Source organism: Neoarius graeffei, chromosome 28 (genome assembly GCF_027579695.1).
Source record: "Neoarius graeffei isolate fNeoGra1 chromosome 28, fNeoGra1.pri, whole genome shotgun sequence".
NCBI classification, from domain to species: Eukaryota; Metazoa; Chordata; class Actinopteri; order Siluriformes; family Ariidae; genus Neoarius; species Neoarius graeffei.
The window spans coordinates 36,031,018-36,055,025 of record NC_083596.1 but is presented as its reverse complement, the minus strand read 5'-3'; the positions used below and the strand labels follow the sequence as shown (position 1 = coordinate 36,055,025).

Genomic DNA, 24,008 nt, shown 5'->3' with positions numbered 1-24,008 from the left:
AGTTTGGACTCCACCAATCCACAGTCAGACAGATTGTGCACAAATGGAGGAAATTCAAGACCATTGTTACGCTCCCCAGGAGTGGTCGACCAACAAAGATCACGCCAAGAGCAAGGTGTGTAATAGTCGGTGAGGTCACAAAGGACCCCAGGGTAACTTCTAAGCAACTGAAGGCCTCTCTCACATTGGCTAATGTTCATGAGTCCACCATCAGGAGAACACTGAACAACAAATGGTGTGCATGGCAGGGTTGCAAGGAGAAAGCCCCTGCTCCCCAAAAAGAACATTACTGCTCATCTGCAGTTTGTTAAAGATCACATGGACAAGCAAGAAGGCTATTGGAAAAATGTTTTGTGGGCAGATGAGAACAAAATAGAACTTTTTGGTTTAAATGAGAAGCTTTATGTTTGGAGCAAGGAAAACACTGCATTCCAGCATAAGAACCTTATCCCATCTGTGAAACATGGTGGTGGCAGTATCATGGTTTGGGCCTGTTTTGCTGCATCTGGGCCAGAATAGCTTGCCATCATTGATGGAACAATGAATTCTGAATTATACCAGCTAATTCTGAAGGAAAATGTCAGGACATCTGTCCATGAACTGAATCTCAAGAGAAGGTGGGTCATGCAGCAAGACAACAACCCTAAGCACACAAGTCATTCTATCCAAACGAAATGTTGTGGAAGGACCTGAAGCAAGCAGTTCATATGAGGAAACCCACCAACATCCCTGAATTGAAGCTGTTCTGTATGGAGGAATGGGCTAAAATTCCTCTAAGCCAGTGTGCAGGACTGATCAACAGTTACCGGAAATGTTTATTTGCAGTTATTGCTGCACAAGGGGGTCACACCAGATACTGAAAGCAAAGATTCACATACTTTTGCCACTCACAAATATGTAATATTGAATCATTTTCCTCAATAAATAAATGATCAAGTATCATATTTTTGTCTCATTTGTTTAAGTAGGTTCTCTTTATTTACTTTTAGGACATGTGTGAAAATCTGATGTTGTTTTAGGTCATATTTATGCAGAAATATAGAAAATTCTAAAGGGTTCACAAATTTTCAAGCACCACTGGGTCATGCTCTGCCCTGGACATCCACTCTGGAGATTACGGATCTCTCACACCAGTGCCAATCCGGGACAGGAATTCCTTCTCTCCTGAACTCACTTCCTGTTTTTTTACTGCTGCTTATTTAAAGGCTGTTCTCAGACTCTGACTTTGCCTGAACATCTCGTTTGCTTCTCTAGCCATTTCTTTGCTTCTCATGGTTTTTCTCTCTAGTGACTTTTTCTTGTTCATGGTTTTTGCACTAGAATTCTTCTGGTTCATGTTTTTTTGCACTAAGGGTTATTTCTGGTTCATGGTTTTTTTGCACTAAAGGGTGTATCTCACCGGACATGAAACTAGTTCGCGACTACAGATTTTGCTAGTTGCAGAGACGTCTCCGCGACGTCTCAGAGATGCCTCCTGAAAATTACGGAGTTTCCGAGGAGTCGCAAGAAATTTGAACATGTTCAATTTTTTGGGAGACTTTTTCCAGTCTCCGCGACGTCTCCGCGACGTCCCCGAGACGTTTCCATCAGTTGTGGCGACGTCGCGGAGATTTATTATTTTAGTGACTGCTGAGACGTCTCCGCGACGTCGCGGAGACCTGCTGGAGACCAGAAAGACTGATGACACGTTGCGGAGATGTCGTGGAGACGTCGCGGAGACTACTTCACGCTGTTTGACCCACTACAGAAACCATGTGGCTGAACACGTATTGACATCCCTCCTGGTCCAAGTGAGGTGCAGAAGCCTGCAAAAGTCTCCATCGGATTTAGAAACTTGTTGCAGCCACTACTACCAACATGCCACCCAAGGGCAGTGGGGGCCGCAAGAAGAAGGATGCTTTAGCTGTTGAAGCAGCTGTGGCTGCTGAGGCAACCGATGCCAACATGGCCAAAGACACCAAACAATTTGACTGGAAACAGGAACATCAGCAGATAATGGTGGAGTTTGGGGAGGATCATCCTGAATTTTACGATAAATCCCACGAAAAATTTAAAGATAATATGTACAAGAAAGCAGCTGTTGAATCCTTCCTTTGTGATCAGAAAACTATCTTTGAAGAACAGAAGCCGCTACCCACTTGTGAGTGTACACTTTAAATTCCATATATTCTACTGCATTAGAATAAATATTTGACATATAAGGGTTTTTATATAGAAAAATATATTTTTATGCATTCATTCTATGAATTATTGCATATATTTCAATACCATGTGTGGCAGCGGGGGCGTGGTCAAGCATCGGTCTGTGACAGGAGGGTGGAGCCGGGGAAGGTGAGTGGCAGATTCGCTACACCTGACTGTAATTAACCTGTGTTTTGTGTGTTTCCCCAGTAAACCGCTCCCTATTTTAGGAGGCTGAGAGAGAGCAGAGGGAGCGCGACCCGGGATTGGAGGCTGAGTGTGTGTCTGTGTGCTGCGAATATTTAGACTGAAAAGTTTACTAATAAATACGTTGTCACTACCTCCAAACGTTGTCCTGCCGTCCTCTGTGCTCCACCCACTCATTGTCCGCGCTACAGTGGTGCTGAAACCCGGGAAAAGGTGGAGCACCAGTGCTGCAGCTCCATGGAATCCTCCCCGTTCGCGGACTTGGTCCACGCCCTCGCCACGGCTCAGCAGAGCCAGCACCAGGCACTCGTCACGCTCCGAAAGGAGCAGGAGCACCGCTTCGAAGCCCTGGTGCTGGCTCAACAGGAAGATCGAGAGGCGTTCCGGCGGCTCCTCGCGTCGGCGGGGTCCACCAGCGCCCCGGCCGCGGGCCCGTCTCCCCTCACTGTGACCAAGATGGGCCTGCAGGACGACCCCGAGGCTTTCATCACCTTGTTCGAGCAGGTCGCCGAAGCCTCGGGGTGGCCGATGGAGCAGCGCGCGGCGCGCCTCCTCCCCCTCCTGACTGGAGAGGCGCAGCTGGCCGCATTACAGCTCCCCGCCGACCGCCGGCTGGCCTACGCTGACCTTCGCCGGGCCGTCCTCCAGCGCGTGGGGCGCACGCCGGAGCAGCAGCGCCAGCGCTTCCGCGCGCTGCGGATGGAGGAAGCAGGCAGCCCGTTCGCGTTCGGCCAGCAGCTCCGGGACGCCTGCTGGCGGTGGCTGAGGGCCGAAGATCGCGACGCCGAGGGAATCATCGACCAGGTGGCACTGGAACAGTTCGTTGCCCGCTTACCAGCCGGAACCGCGGAGTGGGTCCAGTGCCACCGCCCGGCGTCGCTGGATCAGGCCATAGGACTGGCAGAGGATCATCTGGCGGCTGTACCGGCGGCAGGACAACGGATGACATCGTCTTCTGTCTCCTCTTCTCTCTCTCTGTCTTCCCCCCCTCCTCCCGTGTCCCGTCCCCGCCCCATTCCCCCACCACGGAGGCGGGGGCCGGCTCCACCCCAGCCGGTCCGCCGCACCCGTGGTGCCCTCCCGTTTCTCCCTTCTGTGTCTGTCTCTCCCCCCCCTCAGGTGAGTGAGCCCCAGAACACAGCTGCAGAGGGGAGGCCCGGGCCGGTTTGCTGGCGCTGCGGGGAACCGGGCCACCTGCAGCAACAATGTGCAGCGATGGAGGTGGGGGCGGTGGTGCGGATCCCCGACGCGCCAGAGGCTGCCCTCGATCGGGCCGGAGCGTATCGCATACCGGTAAGTGTACAAGGGGCTACATATCAGGCCTTGGTGGATTCAGGCTGCAATCAGACCTCGATCCGCCAAAGCCTGGTGCAAGACGAGGCATTGGGGGGAGCACAAGGGGTGAAGGTGTTGTGTGTGCACGGGGATATTCACAGCTACCCGTTGGTGTCGGTCCACATATATTTTAGAGGGGAAAAATCTATAGTGAAGGCGGCGGTTAATCCTCGCCTTACCCACTCTTTAATCTTGGGGACCGATTGGCCGGGATTTCGGGGTTTAATGGCACGCCTAGTAAAGAGTGGGTCCTGCCGGTTGACGGGGGAGGGTCCCGGTGTCGCTTTGGCTGGAGCGGCGGTCACAGAGCTGTCTACGTCATCTCCGTGACAGGGGGAGGAGCCGCCGGCCCCTCCTCTTTCTATTGGGGAATCCCTCGTGGATTTCCCACTGGAACAATCGCGAGACGAGACTCTGCAACACGCGTTTGACCAAGTGAGAGTAATCGATGGTCAAACGCTCCAGCCGAACGCCACCCCGTCCTTCCCCTATTTTTCCATTTTGAAGGATAGATTATACCGAGTGACGCAGGACACTCAGACGAAAGAGCGAGTCACCCAGTTATTAATTCCAAAGAGCCGCCGGGAATTGGTATTCCAGGCGGCCCACTTTAATCCCATGGCTGGACACCTCGGGCAGGATAAGACACTCGCCCGGATAATGGCCCGATTCTATTGGCCGGGGATTCGCGGCGACGTTCGTAAGTGGTGTACGGCGTGCCGCGAATGCCAGTTAGTAAATCCAGCGGCCATTCCAAAAGCGCCCTTGCGCCCCCTACCATTAATCGAGACCCCGTTCGAAAGAATTGGGATGGATCTCGTCGGGCCATTAGATTGGTCAACACGAGGGTACCGCTTTATATTAGTTCTGGTGGACTATGCAACGCGATACCCGGAAGCGGTGCCTCTTCGCAATATCTCAGCACGCAGTATTGCAGAGGCCCTCTTCCACGTCATCTCCCGGGTTGGAATCCCGAAAGAGATTCTGACTGACCAAGGCACCTCGTTTATGTCACGAACACTGAGCGAACTGTATGGGCTACTAGGTATTAAGCCGATCCGCACCAGCGTTTATCACCCACAGACGGACGGTTTAGTTGAACGGTTCAATCGCACCCTCAAGAATATTATTAAAAAATTCGTAAGTGAGGACGCACGTAACTGGGATAAGTGGCTCGAACCCTTGTTGTTTGCAGTGCGAGAGGTCCCCCAAGCCTCCACGGGGTTTTCCCCATTTGAATTATTATACGGGCGTAAGCCGCGCGGCATCTTAGATGTACTGCGGGAGAATTGGGAGGAGGGACCTTCACAGAGCAAAAACGAAATTCAGTACATTATGGATCTGTGCGCAAAACTCCACACGCTCACCCACCTAACTCAGGAGAATTTGCGGCAGGCCCAGGAACGGCAAGCCCTCCTGTACAACAAGGGCACGCGCCTTAGAGAGTTCACTCCGGGAGATAAGGTACTCGTCCTGTTGCCCACGTCGAGCTCCAAATTAATCGCCAAGTGGCAAGGACCCTTTGAGGTCACACGGCGAGTCGGGGACGTCGACTATGAGGTTAGGCGAACGGACAGGTAGGGGGCGCTACAGATCTACCACCTCAATCTGCTGAAACTCTGGAATGAGGAGGTCCCCGTGGCGTTGGTGTCGGTAGTTCCGGAGAAGGCGGAGCTGGGGCCGGAGGTCCCTAAAGGGTCATTGGCATCACGTACCTCTCCGGTCCCCTGTGGAGACCACCTCTCCCCGACCCAACTCGCGGAGGTCGCCCAGTTGCAGGCCGAGTTTTCGGATGTGTTTTCGCCCCTGCCCGGTCGCACGAACCTCATAGAACACCACATAGAGACGCCCCCGGGGGTGGTAGTGCGTAGCCGCCCTTATAGATTACCCGAACACAAAAAAAAGGTGGTTTGGGAAGAACTTCAGGCCATGCTCGAAATGGGCATCGTCGAGGAGTCCCACAGTGACTGGAGCAGCCCGGTGGTCTTGGTTCCCAAGGCCGACGGGTCGGTCCGGTTCTGTGTGGACTATAGGAAAGTCAACGTGGTGTCTAAATTCGACGCGTACCCAATGCCTCGTATTGATGAGTTGCTCGATCGACTAGCCACGGCTCGCTTTTACTCGACACTGGATTTGACGAAGGGATATTGGCAGATCCCCTTGACTCCATTATCCCGAGAGAAAACGGCCTTTTCCACACCGTTCGGCTTACACCAGTTCGTCACACTTCCGTTTGGGCTGTTTGGGGCGCCCGCTACGTTTCAGCGGCTGATGGACAGGGTCCTCCGGCCGCACGCTACCTATGCGGCCGCGTACCTAGACGACATCATCATTTATAGCAATGACTGGCAGCGGCACCTGCAACACCTGAGGGCCGTCCTTAGGTCACTGAGGCGGGCGGGGCTCACTGCCAACCCGAAGAAGTGTGCGATTGGGTGGGTGGAAGTACGGTATCTGGGCTTCCACTTGGGCAACGGGCAGGTGCGTCCCCAAATTAATAAGACAGCAGCGATTGCGGCCTGCCTGAGGCCCAAGACCAAAAAGGGGGTGAGACAGTTCCTGGGGCTGGCTGGCTACTATCGTAGGTTTATACCTAATTATTCGGACGTCACCAGCCCGCTGACTGACCTCACTAAAAAGGGGGCGCCAGATCCGGTCCAGTGGACGGAGCAGTGCCAGCGGGCTTTCTCTGAGGTAAAGGCTGCACTGTGTGGGGGGCCACTCTTACACTCCCCTGACTTCTCTCTCCCTTTTTTGTTGCAGACGGATGCGTCGGACAGAGGGCTGGGGGCCGTTTTGTCCCAGCAGGTGGAGGGGGAGGACCGCCCAGTCCTATACATCAGCCGCAAGCTGTCAGTGCGTGAGGGGCACTACAGCACCATTGAGAAAGAGTGCCTGGCGGTCAAGTGGGCGGTCCTCGCCCTCCGTTACTACCTGCTGGGGCGCTCTTTCACCCTCTGTTCGGACCACGCGCCCCTCCAGTGGCTCCACCGCATGAAGGATGCCAACGCGCGGATCACCCGTTGGTATCTGGCACTCCAACCCTTCAACTTCAAGGTGGTCCACAGGCCGGGGGCGCAGATGGTCGTGGCGGACTTCCTCTCCCGTCAAGGGGGGGGGGGGGGAGTCGGCTGTGGGCCGGACGGGCGCCCGGCCTGAGTCGGGCGGTGGGGGTATGTGGCAGCGGGGGCGTGGTCAAGCATCGGTCTGTGACAGGAGGGTGGAGCCGGGGAAGGTGAGTGGCAGATTCGCTACACCTGACTGTAATTAACCTGTGTTTTGTGTGTTTCCCCAGTAAACCGCTCCCTATTTTAGGAGGCTGAGAGAGAGCAGAGGGAGCGCGACCCGGGATTGGAGGCTGAGTGTGTGTCTGTGTGCTGCGAATATTTAGACTGAAAAGTTTACTAATAAATACGTTGTCACTACCTCCAAACGTTGTCCTGCCGTCCTCTGTGCTCCACCCACTCATTGTCCGCGCTACACCATGTATATTCAACAAATTTCCATGTTATGTAATGAGGACAATAAACGCATCTTATGAACCTTATGAAGTGAGTAGTTCGATAGAATTATTGTAATATTACTATTTCCAGATACACAGTTCATAGGACATCTTCGCAACATGCGTACAAGGTTCAACAGATGCATGAAAAAAAAGTCAGGACAGCCAGCACACACCTACACTGCAAAGGAAACCTTCATCGTAAACAGGTATACCTTTCTGCGGAAGCATATTGAGGGACACAGGCATCTTGGGCATGAGACTCATTCAGTAAGTACTCTCTTCTTGTACCATATATTGAGACATCTCCTTGGTGAGAGCGCAAGCCATTTTTGTGTTGGAAACGTCTCCGTGACTGCTGCGACTGGTATGTTGGAGACGTCGCGGCGATGTCTCCGTTGGTGAGATACACCCTTAAGGGTCATTTCTGGTTCATGGTTTCTTGCACTAAGGGTCTTTTCTTGTTCATGGTTTCTTGCACTAGCGTTTTTGTCTTTGCCTGTCTCATGTTTTTGTCAAGTTGTCTGTCTCATTTTGTCCAGACAATTTTTGCCATTTGTTTTTTGTCCTGTTTGTTTGCCTTTTTGCCATGCCCTTTCTTCCCTGAATTAAATCATTATTGGATTACTGTCTGTATTTGGCTCTTGGATCGTAACTTCACCACACCTCCATCAATCCTAACACCACTGTATGAGCTGGAAAACACAGATTGATACTTTGCACTGAAGGTGTGTGAGGGAGAGGTTTAAGTAGTGTGGTTGCTGATTGTGAATGAGCAACAACTGAGTTCAATATTCTGGTGACGGGGACGCTGTGACTTTTTGGACATTGTAGTTGAGCGGCCATGTTTGTATTTCAGTTAGCACTGCTGGCCTCAGTGCCTTTACTGACAGAACCCCCCCCCAAGGAGCTCCCACTGGGAGCTACATTCTTCCTGGGGTGCCTGCTCCCCCTAGGTGTGGGTTTGTCAGGGTGTTGAGCATGGAACTCCTGTTTTAACAGAGGGTCCAGGACATCCTTGGCTCCCACCCAGCTTCGTTCTTCTGGCCTATAGCCCTCCCAGTCTACCAGATACTCAATTTGACCTCCTCTGCATCTGGAGTCAAGTAACCTATTTATCTGGTAGATGGGCTCACCTTCTAGGCTTAAAGATGGGTGCTCCTGGACGAGAGTGTTCTCAGCAAGTGGGCCTGGAATGGCAGGTTTTAAACAGGAAACGTGAAATGTTGGGGATATCCGACTGTGAGGAGGGAGTTCTAACCTGTATGAGACATCATTGTTACATTGAAGTACCTTGAATGGACTGATGTATCATGCCTGTAGCTTTCAGCATGTGTTGGGTACTCTGAAGTTCCTAGTGGAGACCCATACTCTGTCACCAGGAGAGAAATCTGGGTTGCTACTTCTGTGCTTGTCAGCATATTCCTTGTGCTTGGCGTTCACCAACTCAATATGCTGATGTACCTCTTCCCAGATAGTCTGGCTGTGAGAAAACCAGTCTTCAACAACTTGACCTTGTGCTGGTGTGTTGTCCCAGGGGAACAGGGGTGGTTGGTAACTGAGTATGCACTGAAAGAGAGTTAGTTGTGTTGCGGAGTGCTTAAGTGAGTTTTGTGCACATTCGGCCCATGGGATGAAACGTGACCAGTCCCCATGATTCCTCATGCAGAAAATTTGTAGAAAGCATCCAATCTATTGGTTGGCCCATTCCACTTGGCCATTGGATTGGGGATGATAACTGGATGTGAGACTTACTAAGACTCCTAGCCACTCCATGAAGCAGGTTCATAAGTGTGAAATGAACTGGGGGCCTCTGTCGCTGACTATGTCCTCAGGGATACCAAAGTATCTGAATACTTGTTGAAACAGTAGTTCTGCTGTCTGGAGTGCTGTAGGGATGCCTGGTAGTGGAAAGAGTTTCAGTGCCTTGGAAAACCTGTCGACTATCACCATGATGGTGTTGCCTTGGGGGGGACAGTAAATCTATGATGTAATCAATGGCTATGTGTGACCAAGGTCTTTGAGGTACCGGGAGGGGACAAAGCTTACCAGCTGGAGGTGTTCATGGAACCTTCATCTGGGCACACTTGGAGCATGATGTGATGAACTGGTTGATCTCCATGAGCATGTTCTCCCACCTTGCCCTTTCTACACACCGCCTGTCACTACTATCATGGCAGCATGGTGGTGTAAGTGGTTGGCACTGTTGCCTCACAGCAAGAAGGTTCTGGATTTGAGTCCAGTGGTTGATGGGGGCCTTTCTATGTGGAGTTTGCGTTTTCTCCCTGTGTCTGTGTGGGTTTGCTCCGGTTTCCCCCACAATTCAAAGACATGCAGTTAGGTTAACATGGGATGGCCTTGGGTTAAAGTTCCCAAGAATGGCAGTGCATAAGTATGCAGTGGCTTTGCTCTCCTGTGATGAACTAAATTTCGTTGTACCTTTGTGCAGTGACAAAGGCATTCTTCAGTACTTGTTACTCAATATCTGATGAGTTTGATGGATGTCATGTGGTGTGAGTCCAGGTGATGAGTCACCCTTGGAGAGGATTTGGGATGTAGAGAAAGCCAGGCGGAAGGCTGACTGGAACTGTCCTTGGTTGGGAGTTCCTTATCTCTTGATCTAGGTCTTATCCGTGCTCTCGTGTAAGGCGGTCGCATTTCTCTGCCTCTCCCCTCCCTTATCTTTCCTGCTTCTGCTGTCTCATCTGTCTAGTGTCTATACTTTTGAGAGACTCTCTCCACACTGCTCTCCAAACTAAAAACCATGGAATTGATAAACTGGTCTCTTCACACAATTGACACAATCTTCTCGACAAGAAGCCTGGGTTCGGGGGAACCAACCTGTCCTGCTGGAACGTTCGCAGCTGGCTACACAATGGATGCGTGGGAGCAGTGGTGGGTCATGTGCCTGGCGGTTCTTTCTGTGGAGGACATTGAAGACATCTACCTATTCGGAACCATGATCACAGGACTTTTGCTGATTGGATTAGGCATTGCCCTGGTTTATCGAGGAAATCAGAAAATGGTGACAGCTATTCAAAGCCCCATAAAGCTGCCCAACATGATTGAAGTGGTGGGCAGAGCTGTCGGCACTCAGACTGTGGCTATTCAGAACTTGAACCGCAACATGGATAACATCATAGAGAAGCTTTTGGCTTTGCAGAGGAAAATGGATTCGAGAGACCAGAATGGACAATCAGAGTAGTCGTGTAAAGGAATGCGTCTGCTTGACCCAAGACCAAACAAGCCCAATCTTATCTGCTTTCGGCTCCCTCAGACAGCACTGGCCTTGGCCAAGGCCGTTGCTGGGACAACAATTCCCCCCCAGAGGTCACTGCTGTTAGACTTTCTCGTATTCCTCCCCCCTCTTCCCACGGTCGCTGCTTTTACCCCCAGTATGACAAGTCGGTAAGCATCGTCTGGCTGCAGGACCGGACTGCTTGTTTGCACTGGGTTACCTATACCTCTGCCCTCTCCCTCACCCCCTTCCCCCTCAAGTCCCGAGTCATGTGTAAAGTGTACTGTGTAATATTTGTGCTTATGTGCTGAGGTGTTTTTTTTTTAATGTTCCCACACTGTACTCCCCCCAGGAACATAGTGTGGGGGTTGCTTTTTTCTCCTCCCCTCTCCTCATGTTATTACTGTATTTTTCATCCCTGTCTTCCTGTCCTGTCTACTCCCCCTGTGTTAATTGTATGTATGTATGTGTATATGGATGGATGGGTTGACGGCTAATTTCACTGGTACTTGTGACTAGTGACAATAAAGGGTCATTCATCATCATCATTCATCAAGTGATGGACTGAATGAAGCAGTTGGATGGGAGAATTGAGTGGGTAGTGGAATCCTGGTGTGATGAGACACAGGTGTGAGACAGGGCATCTGCCTTAGTGTTCTTTGACTCTGGGTGGAACGAGATTGTGAAATTAAAATGTGTGAAGAAGAGTGCCAAAGGCTTGGCTTGGATTTACTCTCTTGGCTTTCTTGAGATACTCTAGGTTCTTATGGTTGGTGAGTATTATGAAAGGAGGAGTGGATCCCCCCAGCCAGTGTCTCCACTCCTCAAGAGCGAGCTTGATGGCAAGCAGTCCAAGGTTCCCAACATCATAGTTTCTCTCTGCAGACATGAGCTTCCTGGAAAAGAAAGCCACAGGGTGAAGTTTTTGTCTTTTGCCAAAATGTTGAGATAAGACTCCTCCTACTCCTGTGTCAGATGCATCAACATCGACTGTGAAAGACTTGGTCGGGTTGGGATGTTGCAGAACTGTGGCGGAGGTGAACATGCTTTTGAGCTGATTAAAGGTTTCCTTAGATGAAGGGTTCCACTAAAGTCATTTGGGTCCCTTCTTGAGCAGGGCCATTAGGGGAGCTGAAATTGTGCTGATGAAACAACGGGAGAAGTTAGCAAAGCCCAGGAATCATTGAAGCTCCTTTATGGATGTGGGTACTGGCCACAACATGACTGCAGAAACCTTGGAGGAATCCATGCTGACTCCTTCTGCACTTATAATGTACCCCAAAAAGGAGATTTGGTGAAGAAGGAATTCACACTTCTCTGCCTTTACATAGAGATGGTTAGCTAGTAAGCATTGGAGGACAGCTCTGACATGTTCCTGATGACTTCTCTTGTCAGGGGAGTAGATCAAAATATCATCAATATATGCAATAACATTTTCCTAGCATGTCCCTTATTATATATCATTGATAAGGCACTGAAATACACTAGGAGCTGAAGAAAGGCCATATAATATTACCCGGTACTCAAAATGACCAGTGGTTCTGCTGAAAGCAGTCTTCCATTCATCTCCTTTCTTGATTCTTATCAGATTGTAGGCATTGCACACGTCAAGTTTGGAGAATATTTTAGTGGAATGAACTTGTTCTAGGACAGACAGAATGAGAGGAAGAGGATAGGGATACTTAACTGTGACCTGGTTAAGCCCTCTGTAATCTATGCAAGGTCAAAGGCCACCATCTCGTTTCTCCATGAAGAAAAAGCCCGTTGAGACTGGTGATTTGGATTGATGAATGTATCCCTGGTTGAGGGCTTCCTGGATATATTCCTCCATGGCAGCTTGTTCCTTCTGGGAAAGGGGATATATTTGACCCCGCGGAGGTGACATACCTGGTAGAAGGTTGCTGGCACAGTCGTATGGTCTGTGAGGTGGTAGCCCACAGGCTTTCCCCTTGCTGAAGACCTCCTGTAGGTCTAGATAACACTTAGGGACATTCTCCATAGAGTCTGGCTGCAGGCTCTCCACTGACTTTGAGGAGATACAGAGTTGGAGACATAAAAGACAGTTTTGAAAACATGTGGGGGACCATTGGAGAATTTCCTTGCTCTGCCAAGAAATCAGTGGATCATGAAGTTGTAACCAAGGATACCCAAGAATGATGTCGTGATGGACAGTGGTGGTCACATAGAGAGAGATGTGTTCTGAATGGAGTGCTCCCACCTGAATGTGAATGGGAGTGGTTTGAGTAGTGACAAGGCCATCACCTATGGGTCCTCCATCAATGGTTCAAATGCTGAGTGGACTCTGCAGAGGGGTTGTGGGTAGGTTGGACTTCTGGACAATCATGCTGTTCATGAAATTCCCCTCCACCCCTGAGTCTACAAAGACAGATAGAACGTGTGTGGAGGACACCAACTTTAACAATACAGGCACCTTAAACAATTGTGCATTCAATTTTCTCTCAGGACTCACCGCATGAATTGTGGCTTCCGCTGGGTTACAGCAAGATGGGCGGATGGGACACTGGTTGATTTGATGCTCTGAACTCCTGCAATAAAAGCAGAGACCCTCTCTCTTCCTCCTTTCACATTCTGAACATCTCAGATGAGTATTGGAAACTTCCATTGGTGCGGTTTCCTTAGATGGTTGAACGGGTTCAGAAATCTCCTTGAGAGAGAGCCAGCTGGTAAGCAAATGATTCAACTGGATCGCCAAGTCAATAAGGGAGTCTAATGTTAATTGTTCATCCCTGCATGCCATTTCACTGAACCTCGGGACAAAGACCTTGGCAGAACACTGCCTTTAGTGCCAGTTCATTCCATCCACTGGCTGCTGCCAGAGTTCTGAAGTCCAAAGCATATTCAGCGACTCTTCTTGAACCTTGTTTCATGGTGAGAAGACTTTCTCTGACTTCGATTCCCTCAGGTTCATGATCAAAAACTTGTTTGAAAAGCTTGAGAAAACGCTCATATGAAGTCGTGTGGTCTCCTCCACTCAGTACTTGCCCACTGCAATGCCTTGCCAGTGAGAAATGATAGAAAATTAGTGATCTTGTGTTTGTCCAAGAGATTGGGCATAGTAGAGAAATACATGGAGCACTGAAGCAGGAATCCCTTACAGGCATGAGCATCCCTGGCATACTTTTTCTGGAACGGGAAGCCATAATGTGGGACTGGGAGATGCCCCAGTGTGTGTAAGGAGGGCCTGTGGCATCACAACTGCAAGCTGTGCCATCTGTGTGTTGAGGTCTGCAGTTTGCTTCACCTCCTCAACTACATCCGTTGTAGGCAAAGTATCCTGTCAGGGCGTAGGCACTTACGGATGTATTTGCAGGGGAGAGTGGGGAGCAAACAATAACAAAGCCAAATCATGAAGCAAAGTCATGGTCAGAAGGCAGGTAAGGGTCAGTTGATCAGCAAACAAGGCAAAGTAGAAAAGACAAGAAGCATAGTCAAAAGGAGATAGCGAGAGCCAAAACTACAAGAGGCAAACAGAGAGATAAAGGTCTGGTATGAACTCAAAACTAGATAGATACTTCACACTGAAGGTGTGTGAGGGAAAGGTTTAAGTAACGTGGTTGCTGATTGTGAATGAGCAACAGCTGAGTTCAATATTCAGGTGATGGGGCGCTATGACTCTTGGGAATTGTAGTCTTGAACGGCCATGTTTGTAGTTCGGTTGTGCTGCTGGTCTCAATCCCTTTACTGACTGACACACACACACACACACACACACACACACACACACACACGTTGGCTTCTGGCACATACATAAGTTTTAAATACAATATCTACAATTAAAAAGAGTTTGTTTTTATTGCATTTATTTAATTCCTGGGCTCCAGTCTGTAACAGGGAGCGATGTTGCATCCCATTAAAACATTTTACAACAGATTATTAGATTCTGATAGAATAGAATAGCCAAAATAATTGGGGATCTTTTTAATGGGCCTCGACTTGTTACAAATATGAATAGGTAGGCCTTACAGGAGAAAAGATCGAGAAGCCCTGAATTACAGTGGTACTTGAAAGTTTGAAAGAACCCTTTAGAATTTTCTATATTTTTGCATAAATATGACCTAAAACATCATCAGATTTTCACACAAGTCCTAAAAGTAGATAAAGAGAACCCAGTTAAACAAATTAGACAAAAAATATTATACTTGGCCATTTATTTATTGAGGAAAATGATCCAATATTACATATCTGTGAGTGGCAAAAGTATGTGAACCTTTGCTTTCAGTATCTGGTGTGACCTCCTTGAGCAGCAATAAATGTCACTAAACATTTCCGGTAACTGTTGATCAGTCCTGCACACCGGCTTGGAGGAATTTTAGCCCATTCCTCCGTACTGAACAGCTTCGACTCTGGGATGTTGGTGGGTTTCCTCACATGAACTGTTCGCTTCCAGTCCTTCCACAACATTTCGATTGGATTAAGGTCAGGACTTTGACTTGGCCATTCCAAAACATTAACTTTATTCTTCTTTAACCATTCTTTGGTAGAACAACTTGTGTGCTTAGGGTTGTTGTCTTGCTGCATGACCCACCTTTTCTTGAGATTCAGTTCATGGACAGATGTCCTGACATTTTCCTTTAGAATTTGCTGGTATAATTCAGAATTCATTGTTCCATCAATGATGGCAAGCTGTCCTGGCCCAGATGCAGCAAAACAGGCCCAAACAATGATACTACCACTACCATGTTTCACAGATGGGATAAGGTTCTTATGCTGGAATGCAGTGTTTTCCTTGCTCCAAACATAATGCTTCTCATTTAAACCAAAAAGTTCTATTTTGTTCTCATCCATCCACAAAACATTTTTCCAATAGCCTTCTGGCTTGTCCACATGATCTTTAGCAAACTGCAGACAAGCAGCAATGTTCTTTTTGGAGAGCAGTGGCTTTCTCCTTGCAACCCTGCCATGGACACCATTGTTGTTCAGTGTTCTCCTGATGGTGGACTTATGAACATTAGCCAATGTGAGAGAGGCCTTCAGTTGCTTAGAAGTTACCCTGGGGTCCTTTGTGACCTCACCAACTATTACACGCCTTGCTCTTGGAGTGATCTTTGTTGGTTGACCACTCCTGGGGAGGGTAACAATGGTCTTGAATTTCCTCCATTTGTACACAATCTGTTTGATTGTGGATTGGTGGAGTCCAAACTCTTTAGAGATGGTTTTGTAACCTTTTCCAGCCTGATGAGCATCAACAACATTTTTTCTGAGGTCCTCAGAAATCTCCTTTGTTTGCGCCATGATACACTTCCACAAACATGTGTTGTGAAGATCAGACTTTGATAGATCCCTGTTCTTTAAATAAAACAGGGTGCCCACTCACATCTGATTGTCATCCCATTGATTGAAAACACCTGACTCTAATTTCACCTTCAAATTAACTGCTGATCCTAGAGGTTCACATACTTTTGCCACTCACGGACATGTAATATTGGATCATTTTCATCAGTAAATAAATGACCAACTATTATATATTTTTCTCATTTGTTTAAGTGGGTTCTGTTTCTCTACTTTTAGGACTTGTGAAAATCTGACGATGTTTTCGGTCATATTTATGCAGAAATATAGAAAATTCTAAAGGGTTCATAAACTTTCAAGCACCACTATAAGACTTCTCAATGGTCAGAAGAAGTTGTTCAGATTTTAGGCAGTTGTTCAACTTCTGGGCTTTACACAGAAGTGGAGGCTATAATGATTGTGGGACACAGTTTATATACACTAGACAGCCAACGGTTTGTGAACATCTGATCATCACATCCATACAGTCCCTGCCACAATTATTAGCACCCCTTATAAAGAAAAAAAAAAGCGTTAGAGAAAACTTTTGGTGAAGTAACTTCATCTCACACAGAGAAAAAAAAAGAAAGAAAAATCCATCCTTTAATTGAAAAATGTATTCAGAGAAAAATAAATCCCTCATCAAAAATAATAATTTTTTTTTAACAAAAACACACGTGCCACTACTTTTGGCACCCCTGCATGTATAATACTTTGTACAACCTCTTTTTTTTTTTTTTACAGTAGAACAATGCTGAGTCTTCTTATAACATTTTAAGGTTGGAGAAAACAGAGCAGGGCATCTGAGACCATTCCTCTTTATAGACTCTCACCAGATCATCCAGGGTTCTCAGCCCCCTCTTGTGCACTCTCCTCTTCAGCATATCCCACAGGTTTTCAATGCAGGTTCATTTAATTTCATTACAGCCATCCTTCTTTTTATGCCAAACCCACCTTGAGTATTTATTGTCAAAAAGCTCCAGTTTTGTTTCATCAGACCATATAACATGATTCTAGTCAAAGTTGTAGTCGTGTTTTGAAACTCCAGGTGCTAACATTTGTGGTTAACTGACAGAAAAGGCTTTTTTCTGGCAGAGCATCCAAATAGTCTGTTGGTATGGAGGTGGCATCTGATGGTGGCTTTGGAGACTTGGGAATCTTTAGATTATACTTTTTTTCCTTGTAATCCACCAACAGTGATCCTCCTCACTGTACATGTGGGCAAAATAAACTTGGGTCCTCTTCCAGGCACATTTATAACAGTTCCAGTTGGTGTCCACATTTTTATTATTATACTAACAGTAGAAATAGGCCTTTTCAGGTGAGTAGCTTTTTTTTTTTTAACCATTCCCTGACTTATGAAGGTCAACATACTTCTCCATATTTCAGTTTGCGTGTTCCCTTCTCTTTCCCATGTTGATGGATGTTTAAGGGAATTTGGTCTTTGTGTCATCTTATATCTATATCCCAGTTAATCAGGAAGTTATGGATTACAGCTTGAAATTTCCTACACACTCCAATCAACTCAAAAATGTACAATTTCAAGGAGAAACATGCTTCAGTTATACTGTGTTCATTATCATTTTCAGGTGTGGTAATAATTGTGGTACATGTGTTTTTGTTGAAATAATTATTTATTTATGATGGATTTGTTTTTCTCTGAATAAATTGATTTCAATTAAATGTTGGGATTTTTCCCCCTTTTTTCAGTGTGAGATGAAGCTCTTTCACCAGAAAGTGGATTTTTTTTTCTAACCCCTATTAATCTTTACAAGGGTTGCCAATAATTGTGGAGGGCACTGTATATGGGCCTTGCCCAAACTGTTGTTACAAAGTTGGAAGCACACAATTGTATAATATGTCTTTATATGCTTCCTTTCACTGAAACTAATGCCGCTTTTCCACTACAAACGCGGCTGAGCCGTGCCGTGCCGAGTCGAGCTGAGTCGAGCTGAGCGGGGCTGTTGGGGTTGCATTTCGACTACAACCGCGCTGAACCGTGCTGGCTGGAAGTGGGTGGACACATTGGGCGGAGTTAGCGAAAGTGGGTGGACGTCAGGTGATGTCGTTAAGCAGCGCAAACAGTGACATCAGTGACAGTGGCGGAACAAGTCAGAGCCGGGCCGGGGGCGGGGCAAATGACCGGGCCCTTTATTAAAGCTTATCATAACATCATTTTAGGCTACAAAATGTCCGCAACTGCGGTGTTTACCAATTTCAACACTACCGGGTGCAACTATGTTATTTAGTACATCAAGTCCTTCAAACGAACATGTAACTCAGAAACAAAAAACATTAGGATACTGTACATGGCTCATAATAAAACATCAATAGCCTATACTGCGCACATTATTTGAAGGGCATACGAATGAGCGCTCAGAGGTTGCAACGGTGACAGGAAGAGTCAGAAATAAAAGGAGGGCGGTGCAAACCTCACTGAATGCACTGTGTTTACCAATTTCAACACTACGGGGTGCAACTATGTTATTTTGTACATTAAGTCCTTCAAACGAACATGTAACTCAGAAACAAAAAAACATTCGGCGACATACTGTACATGGCTCATAATAAAACATCAATAGCCTACTGCGCGCATTATTTGAAGGGCATACGGCGAGCCTTGCGCTCCGCGAACTCATCCACGATGCTCTGTATGTCACTGATTCAGTGATCTTTTAAGCGGTAGTCTCACGACCCGGATAGTAAACAATAAACATGGAGGACATGGAGTCGTTAGTGTTGCTGGTCTTGGTGCTGTGGCTTGTTGTCACCGACAACGCCAACAGATACTGGCAAGAGCGTATAGATGAGGCGAGGCGCATAAGGCTTCAGAAATTCTCGTAATTCGTAATTCTTCTCCTTCCGGGTTTGCGGTGTTTACAGATCCCAGCGCGCTTGCGGGGCGTGTGTGGGCATGTGAGGACACTCCTCCTCACCAATCAGTGCACAGGGGAGTGTCTGCTCACGCCCCCAAACTCACTCGGCACGGTTTGGCTCGCTTCAGCCCTACTCCAAAACGGTGCGAGTTTTAGGGGCTAAGCAGGGCTGAAGCGAGCTCAGTCGTGCTGTTTTTTGGTAGTCGAAACGTGAGCCGTGTCGGGCTGAAGCGAGCTGAAGCGAGCTGAAGTGAGCTGAAAAAGGGTAGTGGAAAAGGGCCATAAGTGGCCCAAAAATGTTCCAGCATGAAAATGCCCCATGCACAAAGCAAGGTCCATTAAGACATGGTTTGCCAAGGCTGGAGAGGAAGAACTCAAGTGGTCTGCACAGAGACTTGACCTCAACCCCACTTGAAGACCTTTGGAATGAATTGGAGCACTGTCTATACCGTAGGACTTCTTGCCTGAACTCAGTAATGCTGTTGTGACTGAACAGACAAATCCCACCACCATACTCCAAAATCTAGTGGAAAGCCTTCACAGAGCAGTGGACGTTATTATAACAGCAAAGGCGGGCTAACTTTGCAATGGAATGTCCACAAACCTTTGGCTATATAGTGCATAATATGACATTGGGCAGATTCATCCCTGATCTCATGTTCCTATTCTTGAAATTTTGATAGTATGAATTTGAAGCCAAGGTAATTCTAAAACAAACAGTGAATTGAGCATCCCATTAATGCCACTGAGTTCTATGAAGTTCTCAGCCACTTCAGTGTTGATGTGTGCTAAAAGTGTCTGAATGAAGTGCCTCCACAGTAGAAACATAGGCACCTGACATTCCTAGCGATCAGAAGTTGTTAAATTGGTGTTGCCTTGCATAGATTCTGGAGCTTGGTTTTCCTCCAGTTGGAAATGAGACAAGAGCAAAGGCAGATTTTCTCCTTTCAATCAATATTTTATCAAGATGGATAGATAAATAGGTTAAAAAGTGACTGTCTCCAAAATCTAATTCAGTAAGTACATCTTTCCTGTGTCCATAACAGGAAGCCAGAATGAGAGATGGCATGATCCATCCACTTCTTGCAGCCAAGTTAATTCTGCTATGATGCCAAATTCAGAATTAAGAAGCCATACAGAATGGTAAAAACTAGGCAAATCCAACATTTTGTAAACAAAACAGAGAATGATTCTGGGGCAACACTTTGTCATGATGAACAATTCTGAGTTTACAGTAAATAAACACATTCTAATGATGGTCAGGTGTATGTAATTCAATACACCCAACAGAGAGCATAGATAAGCTAGTGGTGAGTATGTTCACCAATCATGTGATGGGTCATGGAGTCCATCAGCTGTCATGGATGCCAGCAGGGGATAATAGGAAATGTAATTGAGAAGTTCAGAAAGTGTAATGGAAGTGAGCACTGGAGGCAAGGTGAAATACTTGTCATATATAATGGTATCATGACATTAACCAGACATGAAAAAAAAAACACAAGCATGGCAATTTGGTCTGTTTTTGGAAGAAAACTTTCACTGAAGTTACTATCTCAGGTCTGAAATATTGAACTGTTAATCTGAAATATTTTCAAGTACATCTAACCATTTTCATTATGTTGCATGTCTTGCATTTACCATTGTCTTTATTGTCTAATATTATTGCTATGCACTTGAATTTGCATCTGTAAATGTAGATATAAGCATTTTTAGCCAAAAGGCTAAATATACTATACATCTGAGTGTGAATAATCATGGTATAGTTGAATATAATTGAATCATGGTATAGCTGAGTTTAATTTAACCTCAAAGTAAGAGGTTATGTACTAGAATAAGTAATGGCTTTAATTAGGTAATTTAGGATTCTTTGCCGAATTAATATGTATTGGGCTAAAACAGAAAAAAAAAGTGCTAGCAGCATAAATGCCCCTCTGTAATGTTCTGCCCTCCTTCCTCTTGCTCTCTTGTTGTCCTATTTGTAGTCTTTTTTCTCCCAAACCTGTATAAAACAGTCCTATACAAACTGTATCAAAGAAACTGTGCATTAAGAGATGCATAAACTCCAACACAGACACACTTATATACAGTATATTAAGGTTTGTTAATTAACCACAACAACATTTTGTCATGATCCTTTTTACCCATCTTTACCAAGGGTGCTAGTGATATGCCAGTGATACTGAGCTGACTGTATGTGAACACAGTTAGAACTATATACCTGTATAAGCTTTCCTTGTTCAGTTTGCAACGTGTTAAGGTCCTGTCCCAAGTTGCTTTGCCCTCTCCTCAGAGACTCATAGTCCATTTTCAATTGGCCGGCATGTGCTGAGAGCTTTGCAACCTCTTCAGCAAGGTTGACCAATAGAGCATGGTCCTGGCCTTTGACTGACTTCAGGTCTGAGTCGTGATCTGTTAGCGAGTGTAGTAGGGATGTCTGCACGCCTTCCAGGCGCAGGAAATTGCTGTTGTAGTCAGGGCAGTTTGGGTCAATAAAAATGTTGATGCGTGAGCCATCACCCTGCTCGACTGTTACCAGAGCGTTGGCCTCATCCTGATTGGTGGTGATATGTGGCGGGCTGTCCGAAATAGGCGGAGACTGGGAATGGTTCAGGAATAGAATGGTTCCTGTTACTGTAATGGCAAGCAGGACAGCCACGAAAAGAAGAATAGTGCAGAGCAGATAACTGCAGCTCATCCTCTGCAGAGAGAGAAAGCGTGAGAGAAAGTGTCAGAAAAACCTGGCCAATATACACATGTAACCACTTACACAGTCCTCATTCTGTATAAAGAGGAAGTTATTATTTCCATTATGCCTCACATAATATAAGCCATGTTTTATGATGAATATTCCACTTTATTATGCAGTCTGGTGAATTATTTTTTTTCTGTACCTAGATGTTTTGAATCAAGAGCCCTGCCTTGAACAATACAATGCAATATTGTTACACCCTTAATAAATGACATATTATGCAACCTCTAACATTTAATGAGATACAAAAGAGTGAAATAAAAAAAGTGCAGCAGAATTGTAAAATGATACTGAGGTATAGGCCTATTGCACATTATAAGTAAGTCAACCTGTTGTAATTAACCACATGTATCAGTGTGCATATGCCTCCTCTTGTTAGACAGAATAAATATTAAATGAGGCAGATGAAAAAATTTAAATATGTAGTGATAGAAACAATGAAGGAAAGTCAGAGGAGAGAAAGTAAAAGAAAAAGGGAGCTATGGAAAGCAGAAACCATATGGGAAGTTCAGGGGTGAGTTGGAGTTGGGAAAGGCAGGGAGGAGAGAAGAAGCAGGGCTGAGGAATGAGACCTAACATGAGACCTAACATAAAAACCTTTATTATAATCACCATAACCATTTCCCTAGTCCTGAGTGACTTATAAACCTCCTGCAGGCAATTAACTTTCGTGCAGCTTGACAGGAGAAGAAAGAGAAAAATATAGATACAAGTGCACCAAACATCAGTCCATCCTATTTTCTACTTCCTATTCCAGATACTATTCAGCAACTTTTGCCACTTTTCCACTACAAACGCGGCTGAGTCGGGCTGAGCCGTGCCGTGCTGAGTTGGGCTGAGTCGAGCTGAGCGGGGCTATTGGAGTTGCATTTCGACTACAACCGCGCTGAACCGTGCTGGCTGGAAGTGGGTGGACACATTGGGTGGAGTTAGCGAAAGTGGGTGGACGTCACGTGATGTCGTTAAGCGGCGCAAACAGTGACATCAGTGACCTTTTAAGCGGTAGTCTCACGACCCGGATAGTAAACAATAAACATGGAGGACATGGAGTCGTTAGTGTTGCTGGTCTTGGTTCTGTGGCTTGTTGTCACCGACAACGCCAACAGATACTGGCAAGAGCGTATAGATGAGGCGAGGCGCATAAGGCTTCAGAGATTCTCGTAATTCGTAATTCTTCTTCTTCCGGGTTTACGGTGTTTACAGATCCCAGCGTGCTCGCGGGGCGTGTGTGGGCATGTGAGGACACTCCTCCTCACCAATCAGTGCACAGGGGAGTGTCTCCTCACGCCCCCAGCCTCACTCAGCTCGGTTTGGCTCGCTTCAGCCCTACTCCAAAACCGTGCGAGTTTTGGGTGCTAAGCAGGGCTGAAGCGAGCTGAGTTGTGCTGTTCTGAGGTAGTCAAAACGCGAGCCGTGTCGGGCTGAAGTGAGCTGGATGGACATTTTTCAGACACTTTAATAGGAACACCTGTGCACCTGTCCATCCATGAACTTATCTAATCAGCCAATCATGTGGCAGCAACAGAATGCAGAAAATCATGCAGATATAGGCAAGCTAATGTTCACATCAAACATCAGAATAGGGACAAAATGTGATCTCAGTGGGTGATTGACTGTACTAGCTGGGCTGGTTTGAATATTTCAGAAACTGATCTCCTGGGATTTTGAGACACAACAATCTAAATAATTTACATAGAATGGTAAAAGTGAGCAGCAGGCAGAAACACCTTTTAAAAAATAATCTCAGAATGCATAACACAGAACATGATAACAGGAAACTGCATCAGGATCCAGTCCTATTAGCTAAGAACAAGAATCGGAAGCCATAGTGGGCACAGGCCCTCCAAAAAAAAAAATTTGAAGATTGGAAAAAATCAGGTCTTTTTCCAAATATTCAACTGTCCAAAATGGATAACTACATGAATGAGAAGGTGCACAGGTGTTCCTATTACAATGCCCCATAAGTGTATATCTATATAGTGCTTTGAAAAAGTATTCAACCTTCCTGGAATGATCAGATTTGTCTGAAAAACAAATGATAAGTACACATTCTTCCTGTTAGTATTGCAGTGAAGTCAAATTAATTAGTTCAGTTTTATTTGTCATATGTATGCAAAAGTTGACCCTGTGTTAACAATGAAATGCGCCAGACGACATAAGAACCAGAAACAAGTCTCTCAGCATTGGTGCCCTATAGGAGTTTAACAGTATAACATATAAAATTCAAAGTCCTAAATATAAAATAGAAGTAAAATTAAAGTAAAAATAGAAATACAGTGGTGTGTGGAAGTTTGTGAACCCTTTAGAATTTTCTATATTTCTGCATAAATCTGACCTAAAACATCATCAGATCTTCACACAAGTCCTAAAAGTAGATAAAGAGAACCCAGTTAAACAAATTAGACAAAAAATATTATACTTGGTTATTTATTTATTGAGGAAAATGATCCAATATTACATATCTGTGAGTGGCAAGAGTATGTGAACCTTTGCTTTCAGTATCTGGTGTGACCCCCCTTGCGCAACAATAACTGTAACTAAACGTTTCCAGTAACAGTTGATCAGTCCTGCACACCGGCTTGGAGGATGTGGCAGCGGGGGCATGGTCAAGTGTCGGTCTGTGAATGGAGG

The 24,008-nt window shown here is 46.3% G+C and overlaps 1 protein-coding gene across 1 annotated transcript in view; it reads right to left on the bottom strand.

Annotated features, from left to right (window-relative positions):
* Positions 1-24,008, bottom strand: part of fibcd1b (fibrinogen C domain containing 1b) — a 596,411-nt gene that overhangs the window by 231,516 nt on the left and 340,887 nt on the right. Inside the window, exon 3 of the mRNA XM_060912640.1 lies at positions 20,847-21,326. Within this exon, the coding sequence (XP_060768623.1) occupies positions 20,847-21,326 (480 nt within the window). The remainder of the gene's footprint in view (positions 1-20,846; positions 21,327-24,008) is intronic.